The sequence below is a fragment of the Metopolophium dirhodum genome, chromosome 2 (genome assembly GCF_019925205.1).
Source record: "Metopolophium dirhodum isolate CAU chromosome 2, ASM1992520v1, whole genome shotgun sequence".
In the NCBI taxonomy this organism is placed as follows: Eukaryota; Metazoa; Arthropoda; class Insecta; order Hemiptera; family Aphididae; genus Metopolophium; species Metopolophium dirhodum.
The window spans coordinates 15,750,925-15,766,235 of NC_083561.1; the positions used below are offsets into that span (position 1 = coordinate 15,750,925).

At 34.6% G+C, this 15,311-nt stretch overlaps 1 protein-coding gene across 2 annotated transcripts in view; it reads right to left on the bottom strand.

The window, feature by feature from the left end:
* LOC132938326 (uncharacterized) overlaps nucleotides 1-15,311 on the bottom strand; it is a 75,880-nt gene that overhangs the window by 26,281 nt on the left and 34,288 nt on the right. For both annotated transcript variants that reach the window (XM_061005100.1, XM_061005099.1), the window contains one exon: nucleotides 12,203-12,359. In XM_061005100.1, coding sequence (XP_060861083.1) covers nucleotides 12,203-12,359 — 157 coding nt within the window. The remainder of the gene's footprint in view (nucleotides 1-12,202; nucleotides 12,360-15,311) is intronic.

The window sequence follows — 15,311 nt, forward strand, 5'->3', positions numbered from 1 at the left end:
TAACAAATTCGAGTATTTGACGTGCCAGTGTGATATAAAAAAAAAAAAAAGAATGCGAAGAAAATAAGTCGCTGATGGCCGACCGGCGACACGTGCAGTATATTGACGAGCAAAATTATTACAAAATAAAATTTTCCAGAAAAATGTTCAGATAGCTTCGCAAAGACGCATTCCTCGTCGCATATGTTTTTCAAATCGCGCGCGCTTATTATATGAAACATAAATTAAATATATTATATATACAATAATAATATACGGCGTTATATTCTTGATCCGAAGACGACCGGCGGCAGAGTGGATTTATGTGTTCGGGTAGTATTATTATTATTATTATTATTATATTATCATTATAATATACGTTTACGATTTTTGTCGGGTTCGCCAGTAAATTTCAACTGGTTTCACCGGGCGGGTTACTAATCACCCTGGTTGACTAATTAGCGACTTGACAAGTTACTCAGTATTATATGGGTGCCTATAATACACCTATATGTATATTATAATAGGTGTACGGCGGCGGATAACCGGTTGCAGGCTGCTCCAGTGTTTAGTGTTTATATTCTCTTATTTTATTTTATTGACTTGTAAAATGAGAAAGTGCAGCGGCTGCGGCGGCGGATAAGCGCGACAGCCTAAATTACAACATAGTGTTTTTTCCATCTATATTACGATTCGTAAAACGTGTCGTCCGCGTATAATACCAACGTCATCATAATATTATATAAGTAGGTACGCGGGTCGGGTTAAATTCACAATCTCGTATATATGGCCAATCGTCGTGACCGCATAAAATAATGTCTTCAAACGCGTCTTCTTCGTCTCAACGTATGTCATCCGAGATTTCGCGGGCCACGTGCCGAGCCAACGACGACATGATAATTATAATATTATAAATTATAATGCACCTACAAGTTACGACTTTCGTGCCGCTACAATTTGAACAGTTTTCTGTCGACCGTCCAAAACAGGCATTTATATATTTTATACGAAGATATTATGTGCTAAGCACTCCGTATTTGACCTAAAGTTATCGAAAGCGATTATTTTTCACCAATCATGAAATGTATACGCATTACAAATATAAATAAATAAATAAGAATTTGTTTGTCGGCCGATAGATTTTTTAATTTAAAATTTTGATTTATATCCTCGTTATCAGAGTTTCGAGTTAATGTAATTATATAGCCATATAGGAAATAAATATTATATATAGTATAATTTATTTAAAATTTACAAACAAAGTTTAACTTTTCTATTAACTGCTCACCATGGTATAAAAATATATATAAGAAAAATTTTGAAAAAGAGAACGAGAAATTATTTTCAACAGTATATATATGTACATAGTGGTAGAATATATTGCAGGACTTGTATTTGTAGGTAGATACTAAACACCGTAGACGAAGAGACAGTCGATGTATTTGATGCTGCACTCATATATAGTCACATCCCTTCAGTAAAAAATTAAAGACAATTTTCTCAACTCGAAAAGTCATGTCAATCGTGTTTTGGGACAGAAATAGACCACTTCTTGTTATTGGTATGATACTAAACGCGCATGCTCACTGTGAAATGCTAAAGAAAAGTTGCGTTTTGTGATTTAAAACAAACGTCATAGAGTATTGATAATATGCAGTGTGTCTGACATCTCCATGACAACGCCCACCCCTACACCGTTAGGGCAACGCATAAATTATATGAACAAAAGTATTATAATAATAATACATAATAATATTATGATGGTTTAAAATATATGATATTTATATCATCAGCTTTGATGATTTAAAAATATTATAATAATTTACTAAAACTTTTTAATTTGTAAACATTTTCCGAGTTGACTACTTGTATAAATATTACTTATATTTATCTATTTTACATATTTTGTAAATCCATTATTAATGACTATTGTCGTTAGTACTCATAGTTAACAATAAATAACTCAGAAATTTTTCGTTCAAATTTTGATTTAGTTGTATTAAAATGTTAATAAAATCATTTGTCTAACAATGTAAGTACAGTAGAAAGAGGGGTTCTCATTTGAAAAAAAAATTGTGTCATTCCAAATCTCAGAATTTAAAAAATTTGTATATTATGGCTTATCTGTGGGATAAAATGGGGTAGATGAACAATGAGCATGGTTGGTGACTCACCCTGCAGTATACGACTGATGACGCAGTGCGGTTACTATACTTACACATAAATTTTTTTAAACAATAAATTCACACAACTATTATTGCGAGTATGTGTTTTTCGGTTTGTTTTTGGAAAATGTAACGAAATACGCAGACAAAACAAGCTGTACAAAATACTACGTACACTTATCACACCCAAATACCACCGTGCACCTTATATTGCTACAGTGAATAATATTATTTATTATACGATTAGAGATACGATCAGCACAGGCCCCAGAAAATATCGTATTAACAATACGACTAAACGCGATTTCTATCGACGTCTTTCAATAGACATTTATTGTTATTATTATTATACGCAAAATATTGTGTTTATTGTTATTTTTTTTATGTATATCTACAGGGTGTCTCGCCGTTTTTTTCAAACCATGTAGAATATATCCCAAGTCCAGCCATCACAAAAATGACACAGTCACACGAATACTGCACTTCTCTATCCGGTTCTTGCCTAAACTTTAAAGGTTAGGTATATCTATTATCTATCGTACATATATTTTTAAAATATTTAAATAAATGATGAATTACCTCTAAACATAACAGTATTTGATATCAAGGTACACTAATAAAATAAAACATAACTTGAATATAATTAACATTTATTATTAATATGATATTGACATACGGAGAGGTGAATAGCTATGATGGTGAGACGCTCAGCGTACATTTATATATGCGACTAGATAATATAATTATCGATGAACGTTTCGATTACGCTCGCCTGATCGTGATCGTGTAATTATTATTATAAGTTATAACTATTACTATTGGTATTCCGCCAATCCACCGCCACGTATAATAATCGAATGCTTATTTAGAACATAATATACTATGTAGGAGTTGTCGACGACGACAATGACGACGAACGATTTTCTATAATATCTGTTTCTCTCTCTCTCTCTCCGACAGATTTACATGACGTATCAACACGACGACGTGTGTATACCATGTACCTAATACCTATATACTATACATTTATGTTGTATGATGTGCACACGTTGGCTTATATATTTTATTCGATGATTACACCCGGTCAGCGCTCACACGTACGCGGCCGGCAACTTTCAAAACAAATTAAAAATGTAATTTATTTGCTGACACTCGTTGAAGGCTGTGGAATCGTCCGGCCGGCCGTTGTTGGGCGCGCACACGTACACACGACCGCGATGACGGGAAGACGGTTAATATTTATAAATATATCTATATACGTACGTAGGTATATATCATGACGTATCCATACCGAGGAAAAATTGCACCAAAGTTCATCAACCGAGGTTTCGATATTATTATATTATATTAGTATTATTATTATTATTATTATTATTATTATTATTATTATTATATAGCTGCACACAAAAATCCGATAAACCCGTATTATACTTATTATAATTAACTGCCGAAATTTAAATCGTTTACGCACTAGCTATTGGGCACTATCGTGTATATAGATATATAATAATATGATGTATGACGTGTCTGTTTTCATTTCTAGTTCTATAGCACGATAATAATACAGTAATAATTACCTAGTTGATAGATATTATAATATTATAATGCATGCGCCTTTACACGTCGATCAGCTGTCGTCTCGAAATTCATTGTTTTTATAATTTAATTAAAACATAGCGTGCATTCGTTCAATATACTTAACCATACGATTATGTATATATACAGTGATTTAAAATGACTGAAGATTTTCAAGACGGATTAATGATATTAACTGATGTGCACTAAAAACTTTGTTTTGGAACTTTATCGGCCTTAACGACGGAATATAATTATTAGTCTCCCCGTGACTGTCATCATCCTTGTGTACGATAGTTTCTCATTTTAAATTATCATCTTACGTAATTAAAAATAAACAAATGATTTCACGACTGACTACAGTCAATTTAAAATTATATATATTATTCAATTAAATGATAAAATATTCATTTTTATAATTTTCAACTAACGTTAACAAATGCGAAGAGAAATTAAATTTTCCATTTGGAGCGTATCGAAATCAAATGCTCCAAAAACAAATATCGTGGTTATAATAAAATAATAATATGCTAAAATATTACTGTTGTATACAATAAATATAATACATATAGTATATACCTTATATATACGCTATATTATAATATGAACGACCGCAGTGCTGTTATTTGTTGTATATATATATATATAGGTATACATAAACCGATAAGCCCGCCACGGTCATGCAAGTTATGCAAATATTTAAGTCCTAAACTATGTTTAATGTTTACGATTATTTGGACCCCGTAATTTATAAATTTGCATATTTGATTGGAATAATCGATAATCGCAAATATGCCTAGGCGAAATTGCACTCGATTTAATTTGATATAAAACACACTGCTAAATGAAGCTTGTGTTGAATATTTTTGCATAATTAATTACTTTGGAAACATATTTCTATAAACACCATCAAACATATAGGTACGTAACCTATAGATAACGTGTGTAACACCGTACCTATATAATATACTCAATAATAAACGCAAATTTTGGTGTAATTAAAGCCGCGCTTTTAACAATATTTCGACAATAGGCGGCAGTCCGCCGACTGCTGAAAAAGCAATTATGTACCTCCTGGGAAACTATTATCATAAAGTTATGTATACCGCGTGTTTTGTATGTAATCTAGAGTACAGAAGTATTATGATTGTCCGATCTGAAGTACACAATTATTACACACACAACAAAAATATGGAAGTTTGTAAGTTGTTATTTTTTTTTCTTGAAATTCAATTCCGACGCGATTACTGCAGACAGCCGCATATAATAAAACAGTTACATAATATTTAATATAATATATTATGTACCTTAACACGTAAGCTACTCCGCCTGACATAAATTTTGAGTTTTCATACTTCTCACACGTGTGAGGAGTAAAATATATAATAATATGTATTACGCAAAAATAATGTCAGATTAATTATTGAAAAAAATATAATCGAAAATTAGATTTATGCATGGATGAGAATTAAATATGTAATGAGTTACAGACATTTAGAAATAGAAAAATCGTTAGTATAATGACTCGATATGTTCGAGGTATTAATATTAATGTTCTAAAAATCGCATTTAATTATTGGGTAGAGTGTATCGTGAAAAATGAATATTATGTCACCATTTTAAAGCATCGTAAATCTGTATATTTTATGAAAAATAAAAAACACTTTTATTATTAATCGCGCGTGTTATAAAATATGTATTGTGAGCATGTTTTGTTTTCCCAGCGATTATCACAGTCTATAATCGTGGTAACTCGTACGCATTATGTATATACGATTCCTGCATATAAGACGCGTATATACCAGCCGATGAGGCGGCCACGAGGTATAAAACATTTCTTGAATTTCGTTGACGATTTATACGCGTCCATATTCGATGACCTTTTGTGTGTTTTGTATTTGTTTTTATTTAAACATTGTTCGAGTCGTTTTGTTTTTTTTATTTTTCGGCAGTATAGACTCGGAGAAGACCGTAAATTATAATATTTCCGAAGCCGGTTTTTCATCACCGCCACTGCCGCCGTCGTTTGTGTGATCTCTAACGAGCTCTCCCCGTGGATTCGGGTTTTACGCACAGGGAGACACTTGTTTCCACTCGTTTTACTCGCTTATTTTTATTTATTTTTTCCCATACGGCTTCAATGAACTGCTGCAGGTAAACCAATACACACGAGATTTTGGAGAGCACCACGGTACGTCGTCTTGTTTGTACAGTTGAAAAGGTTTTCTGACCGTAAATATGTAAATATTGGCGGTAAGCACAACACGCACACAACGGAATTCAGCTGCTGCGCGTACATCTCAGGTGAGTTTCAAATTACCGTCATTTCTCGTGGACGGAGAATAAGAACGAGATCGACAAGAAATCGTTCACGAATAAGAGAAAAAACTGCCGTCATCGTCAGCATTCGGTATATTTTTTTCACGCACGCGTACGGAATCTTCCCGGAATAATTAATATTCATATTTTTTTTTTTACAGTATATATAAAACGGTGTTCGGTATCTTATATTATATATTTTCATCTCGGAAAAAATCGTCTTTCTCTCTACGTAATAATATTGTAAACATCGAATTAAAATAAAATTTTTTTTTTTAAAACCCGCATAGACATATTATGTGAATATAAAATATGATTGTGTAGTGCCGACAGAGTCAAACATAATAATAAAGTCTTGGGACGATGATAATATTTCCATCGGTTTTTCCGAGTGGAATGCGCGGTGCCGATGATGAACCGGAATCGATCTCATCACGGGAATGGATCTTTGACCGACGGGCGCGTTTTCTCATCGCCACCGTCGCGTCGTAATAATATGATAATAACGTTATGCACTGACGAGAGTGTAAGATAAAAAAGTGACATCCTTTTTTCGGGTCTTTGTTCCCGAGCTGTTCGGCCCGAACAAAACACATCCCGCGCCCATAAGACCCGAGGCTATATATTATAGGTACCTAGACAGTGTACATAATACTTCTCCACTCCATATGTAACTAACACTGCTGATATATATTTTAATTAAATGTCATGGATCCACACACACACATATAACCACACATACTCACGCAGACACACGAACCCGTCTCTGTCGGCTATCCATAATTATACCTGTCAAAGATATTGTATCAACTGATAGCTAAATTAAAAATCCGTTCGTTAGTTTTTTTTTCGTTGCCTCTCTCCCTCCCATCACCCACCACCCCCGACCACTCCCCCGCCGCAATACAGACGTCCGCGTGTATATAACGAACGTGACGTGGAGATGTATTACACATTGCTATATATATATACTATAGTTGGTATATAATACGTACGTGTATTATTGGGTGTACCTATACCTATGTAATATGTTTAGATCCGACGCCGCCATCATCGTTGCGGCAGTGTTCCGGGGGGGAACGTGATATTTTCGCCCATGACGGTGATAAGAACCCATTCATTACGATCGTTTCCGAACCGTCATTATCCAATCCAGGAGCGGGTCCGGTTTTGAGCGCGACGGGTAAAAAAAAAAATAATAATAACTATCCGTAAGGACGTATACGCTGGCAGTACCTTCAGTACATATATGCTACACGCGGACCACGCGTATAATATGATATAATAATATGGAGTTACACCTCTTTCCGGCGGCTCTGATTGTAACAACTCATTTTGTCGTCGGTGTTAAACGTCTACGGCGTATAACGTACACAAATCATAAGCTCCTTTGGGCTGTGTCGGCATATACCATGTGAGTATATATACGTTATACGTATAACGCCATTCTGGTTTTCGGCAAACAAAAAAATTACTCAGCAGACGCGATATTATAGATATACAATAATATATGTATATATTATATACCGCAGGAGACGTGTTAAAAGTGACGTGATTAATGTTTTCCTCTCTAGCGCTCACCTCGTCCCCGTGCGGTACACTTATAATAGTGTGCGTGTGTGTCGTGTATGAGTGCTAGCACCCTGTAATCGGGAGCGGGACCAGAGAGATATATTTTATTATAGTGGTCTGGTTTTCATGCCAAAATCCAGGTTTTCTGCGTAATTCTTACGGCGCTGCACGAAGACTATACATATACTAAAATAACTATATAGTATAATAACGAAATACTCGAAACCAAACAGATATCACTAAGCTAATACAAGAAGAAACTTTTCTTGCAGAAAATAAAAATATATACATCCAGTTTGTATGGATTCCGGGCCACATCGGCATTCCAGGAAATGAAATGGCTGACCAAGAAGCCCATAATGCAATCACCTCCAAATTAACTGCAACCATAAAGTCCATCACATTTGCAGATGCAAAAAACGAAATTAAACTACACACAAACAATAAATGGCATTCCTACTGGCGAAAACTCAACACCAAACTCAATAAAATAAAAAACAATATAAATCTATGGATAAATCTTGAACTCAGTAGAAAAGAAGAAACCATAATAAACCGTCTCCGAATTGGTCACACACACCTAACTCACAGCTATTTGATGACCAAAGACGATCCTCCACTATGCGACGCGTGCAATGTACTTTTAACGGTCAACCACGTCATCACAGAATGTCAAAAATACAACATGTATCGAAATCAATACCACATATCAGAACAAATTTGTCAAGCACTAGGACCAAACCCACAAGACGTTAAAAACTTAATTTTATTCTTAAAAAAAACAGAATTGTACAATTTAATTTAATGTAACCATGTAAATGCTAAAATACTAACAATGTAATCTAAAATTCATGTACTAATGGCCTAGTTGTCGATGTATATTACAGATCAATAAAAAAAAAAAAAAAAAAAAAAAGTATAATAACGCAGTCAGATATCCCCAAACGTCCGGATTCATGTGTTGTGTATATATACAACTATAAAGCATTAGCGTTTGGATGTCCAAAAACTGGCAGGTCCCGGTTGTGTTATAATAACGTCGTGCGATTTCCAGAACGAAAAATCCACCGTAGCCAAACTGTCTCAAACACGTAAATGTTAAGCGTACATTATAATATTATAAACCTACGGTCAATGCATGTCGATAGAACCGAAAATTTAAATTATATATCGCAACAGTATGTAATATATTTATATATGTATATGTATAGGGGTATTAATATATGGGTACTTATATTAATAATAATAATAATGACTGCTGTTGGCAGCTATATCAAAAGTCGCATATTTTATTTAATGCAAATGAAAACGAGAATTTATTTAAATATCCGACGAAATTGAGATATAAAAACGAAAACCTAGTCGTTATTTCAAATAAAATAAACATTAAATTCGAATCCATAAGAATTACTTAAACGAGGTGTTTCTTGTGTTTCCACATAATCGATATTAATGGACAGAGGTCGAGCGCGTGTTTATGTGTATACGTATATATATTATATATATATATATATTATATAATATTATACCGTTCGCGCGCTGTACATTTTTTCCATAGTTATAATATTATTATATATTTATATCCACAGCATTTCATTGCTTCCTAAGTTTTTAAATGTGTGCCACACTGCCACCTTTATTATATTATATACTCTAGGTGTACATTATAATATATACGTATTATTATGTATATAGTTAAATCTATTATATCGCCTTAATCTGTTCTCGGCTACGTGTTTCTAACGTGTCCGTCGAAGTATAATATATAATAATAATACAAGAACAAGTTTATGGTAGTTGAATACAAATTACTCGGACGCAACTTCTGCAGGTAGTCAAATAATATATGGAGATAGACGCTTCGATCGTCGTCGACATCCGAAATGTTTTCGTTTCGGAAATTTGTACGCGAGTGGGTTTGACCAATGTATGTTTATTTTTTCAACACGGAAATTTAATTATTTCGTTTGCGCCCATCGTCGTGTGGGCCGAGACATACAAAAGTCTGCAAACGATATAATACCGCGACGTGTACGAATAATATATAACATTATAACATGTTTATTTAATAATATATACTATTCAATTTTAACGAGATGCCGATCGCTGGACTGCACGAAAAACATAATATGGAGTTTACTCACTGCCGTGTTTACAAATTTCCCACCACGAAGCCAATTGTGTGTAGATACCTATAGCTATCACAAACAAATGAATAGAAAGGGTATACCTTATTTTTCTATCCCTCAAAAATGTTCCACTCAAAGCGACTCCTATATGACCTCTACCCCGCCGAATACACCGTCATGCTGGGCTTATCGTGAAAAATCTTCGCAGAATCATAACAATATATATATATATATATATATAATACATTGGATAGGTATCGTTATTCGTTAAACCCATTGGTTAGCCGACTATATGTCGATAGTGAATAATTATAAGCAGGTACGACTCGTGTAACGAATATAAGGTATTTAAGTTTGTATAAATTATAGATAGGTACATAATATTATTATTAGCTGCTCGTTACACCACACATTTTTAATATATTAGGTGTTATTGTTATTAAATTATGGCGTGCATCAGTGTATCAGTGTATGGGAATATAGCTTTCAGCGGAATACCTCCCGTTGTCCCGTCGGTCGGACGTACGTATAATAATATCGTGTCGGTTGCAATCAATGTTCTGCAGTCGGGACTCTCTCCGAGGCTGCAGTATATTATACGCGTACGGTACCTACACACACTCTCAGCTGTAAACTGTCTGTTTTATATATACGCACTATACTTTGACGTCGACTAGAAAGTCATTAGGCCGGTGATTTGTTGCCGTTTTAATGGCACGTGTCGATGGAATGCAAAATCGCCCAAGCCGCGAACGAGATCACGTATGCGAACAAAAGCACCGTTGAATGAAGCCATTAGTTTAGTATATAACTCTATATATATGTGTGTGAGTATTACGTTTAGACACATCCACCACTGCTGCAGTTAATCGTATAGGTATGTATATAATAATATATATGCGTGTGTACACTGAGGCACGCAAAGCGCTCGCTAAATCGTTTTCTGTGCATTGTGTTTCGACGGTATATTATTATAATGTATGAAAGGTAGGTATTGATGGTTACAAGTTACTACATGCACTTAAGCAACGATCCTTCGTTATCCAAATTTCATTTTTTTTTTTGTTATGGTTGTCGTGGTTTTGTCTCGTTAAACGTCTTCATCTGTAAATGCTCATATTATAGATAGTAGGTAGAGGTAGGTGCTTATTAAAGACGTGTCACGTTTTCATAAGCTGAGGTACCGGTATTTAATTTTTTTTAATTTCTCAGAAAATACACAATCTGTAGGTAGATACTTAGTTATTAATTATTTTTAAAATATAAGAGTAGACATGTGAAACAGGACATTTTTACATGACTTGAAAGATTTGAATAAAGAAGCCATCCAATATGTCAACACTTGATATTATTTTAAATATACATATACATAATTAATATAACGATCGATTTACAATGAAAGAATTCTTATGCATGTTAGAAATTTGAAACCCCGCTAAAATGAGTCAAGTTATAATAAGTAGGTGTACACACAATATTATTAGTATATAGGCAAAATGTTATTCAAGATTAACTGTTAAAATTTAATATTAGTTTATTATGATGGAAATGGTAAAATATTAAACCAAAGATTATAAAGAAGACTTAATAAAATCAGATCACGTATCATTTTAAAAATATTAATGTAAAATATATCTAGACACCTATATATTATAAGCTATAGTACTTTATTGAGAACGATGTATTCAAATTCCAAAGAAAACTTATATTACACGTCTAATTAGCCATTTTAACTGCCGTTGACTTTGGTGCGGAAATGTTATTATTATCGTCTAAAAATATCCAAATAGAGCGGCCCTCCGCTTACAATCACGTCGAGAGGGCAAACATAATGAAAACTTTGGTGATACGAGCCAATTGTCATCGTTTAATTTATCGGAATTGGATCGCGGCCAACGAGCAATTTCCTGTTGGGCGTATATCCCTTAAACGTATATTTCTGTACGGCTAGGCCCGGCTGAAAACTATTTCAGATGCGCACGGCGGCGGCGAGAGAGAGACAGATAAACGAACAGAGGGAGAGAAATAAAAGTAGATAAATAAATAAAACATTCGTGATTTGGACGTTGTCGTTAAAGAGGAGGTGCTCGCTCAGACTGCAGAGACGACACGAACGCGGGGCGTATAATAATGCGAGGAACGCAAGGCGAAATCTTACTATATTATTTTGATCGCAATCGGACGCGTGAAAACTAAAATCATTACCGGACGACGGTGCAGTGTGCACTCAAACCATTGCCCGGCCATGTATACGTAGTGTTTGAGGGGTGGGGTAGGGGAGACGAGTCTCAGTCGGTGGTCACATAGTGGCGGGTGGGGTGGAGAGTATACCTACGATATACAATTTATAAGTATATATTATATATTATTATATATTTATATACACGCAGACCCGGTTAAAACAAAACAAAAGAACGTTAAAATAATACAATGAGCGGCACAATGGCCGTTTAAAACACTCACCGTTGTCAGTGCCGTCTAGAGGTTGTAGGGCCCATGTGCACAGGTCGCAAGTGGTCAGGCCGTCCGGATAAGGGGGCTCCAGGAACGGTGGACGGGGAGGCGGCGGGGGAAACTTCCACAGGTCCTCCTCGGTCCACCACTGATAATCGTCTTCTTCCTACACACGCACAAAATACCAAAAAACAAAAGGTCAATTTATCATGATTTAAAAACAACGAAAAATTTAAGCGCGCGCGCTGCAGCAGCGTAGTCCCATTGTTTGTGTTTAACACGTTGCGGTTTCGTGTTTATCGTTTCGTTTTATTTTTTTAGCCTACGCACTTATGCTAAGTCGGCGGATCCCGCGGACGTGCACAAACAGATATATTATAAATGTATGTAAGTAATATATATAGGTATCAAGTGTATACACACTGCAGAACTCGGCGAGACCCCGGAGGGCACGTATAAATCGTCGAAATGACTATTTAGAAAACGAGCGACGCGTTTCTTATTAAATAATAGTATAATGCAAGCGGCGGCATTTAAATCGTCATTTCACCTTAGGTACAATACATACTATACAATACTAGCGCGAGTGCGAAACGCTGCACCTTCTGCACCTCTGCTGATGCGCATACCACACGCATTAATATAATATATAATATGAAAATGTATTATACATTTATAGTACACACCGCTGTAGGACGTTGTTCATAATAACTAAATACTAATAAGTCGATTTTCGTGAAACGACCCGATGGAAAATTCGACTTGTGTGCGCAATATCTATCAAACTGACGTATTCGATATATTATTATGTCCTTCAAACGCTGATTCACATACATCGTGCACCTGTAGGCTATAGGTATCTACCACCGATTGTGTTGTGTTCGAGGTCGAAATTTCCAAATATGTTATTTCCAATAACGTCATTATTCGCTTAGATTATACAAAAAATCGATAACTATATAATATACACGTTACAATCAAATTGATTGCACTAAACCGATTATTATATATTTGTATATAGTACGTAATAACCTACGAAACTGACCGCTTACACAATGCGATTGAAGAGCCAAACTCGGGCATATAATAAAGACTATCCGATTACATATTTACGCGCAATGCCTTTTGCCGGGTCCTTTCAAATCGTATCACATAATAATATAATGTAAGTACGACTTAATACGATTTAGGGGCAGAGAGCGTTAAAATTAAAACAATATTAAAATAAAAATATGCGTTCCTTTCAGCAAGTACGAGACAATATATTATATTATATACGTATACCGTCTACAAACTTTATATAAAAGCATATTATTTTAACGGGGGTATACTATCTTACTACATAATTTATATATATATATATATATATATATATGTGCAGCTATAGCTACGCGTCTTACGACGGATCTCATTAAAAACATTAGAGCAAACACCGAGACATTTTTAATCAATTTTGACGGTTTAGTTAATTTATTATTATTATATACACATATAGCCGGTATATATATATTATGTATGTGCATTAAAACGCATTATGTTTTAAACACATATAATTATACACTGTATATGTATATATATATATAGAATATATACCAGGCTGTGTATTATTTTTGCGTCTTTAATATCGCATTACTTAACAGCAGCGCTTCCACCGAGTATAATATATACCTATTACACAACACAATGAGCGTCGGGTTAAAATCCGACCTCATTTTAATACGATGCGGATGGATCGCGGGTGTGCGCGTATACACATTAATTCATTAATAGAAGCGGACGAAAAAACAAAATGGCGGTAATCGTACGGACGCGAACAAACGATTCGATAAAACATTATTATATTATTATAACATTATTATTATGTACGAAGAGGTGCCCCGGGCCACAGCGACCGCGGCCATTCGCACGTGTTCGCGCGAATTATCGGGTTAGGTGAGTAGGTATGCTTACATATTACACTTATACTCGTACGAATTATTAATCAGGATTTAAACGCACGTGACTGTAACCGTTTGCGGGATATACGATAATATATGTGTATATATATATATTATACCTATAGATAATTTATAAATATATATTCCTACCAATGCGCGGTTTTACAAACGAAGATTAAACGACCTATAGAGCGACGCCTTTTTATATATTGTCGTGTCATAAAACTTTCAATATAATATTATAATGTACGAACCAATAACACCAATCACTGTCGGAACCTATATACTAATTTAGCAGTCATTATTGTGTTTGTTTTTACTCTTTATTATGAGCGTATTATGAAATTTTTTTTTAGTTTAGTCATCGAAAAAATAAGAACTGCACCGCAGACAAAGTTCTCTTCCGACGGTATCTCAGTTGCAGGTTCGAGCTAATTAGTTTTCGTATATTGATCGGACAAATCATGTTTATTTAATTTTTGTTTTACGATAAAAAACCTTTAATATTACTTAATTAAAGTCCATAATAATGAGCGATCTCTCGCAACGATTTCGTTATTAATTCTCTTCGCCGTATAAATAGTACCAGCTATATAATAGGTTAGGGATATATAGTGGGTAATATAATATAAATTACTTTTATATACAATTTCAGTATGGTATACGCCGGCGTTATATATGATGATATATTGATATGACGAGTTGAGATGGGGGGGAGAAAAATGTACGATATCGAAATACGTATCGGATCGGTATAATAGTGTATAAGGATTATATGGTATTATTATTACATCGGCGGTGGGAAGAAATTATCCGGTAAAGATGGAGGATATATAGGTACACTGGCACAACATCAACAACGACTACGACGGTAATAATAATAATATTATGATCGCCGCGAGTACCTATGTAGATAATAATGGCTGCGCGTTGTAATACATAGGTATAGAATACATTTTCGAGACCAGTTCGTTACATATAATATGTGTATATAGGTATAAGCACAAACGTCGTGCACGGATAATGCCTTTAATTGAGGGTAAGACACGATGAGGAGACCGTAAAAAAGAGAGCGCCGCGACCGCAGCCAGGGGAAAGGGCCAGCTGCTGCTGCAGTCGACGATGTAATGTAGGATAGCAGAGCTCGTAAAGTATACATAGATGCATATATATACTTATAT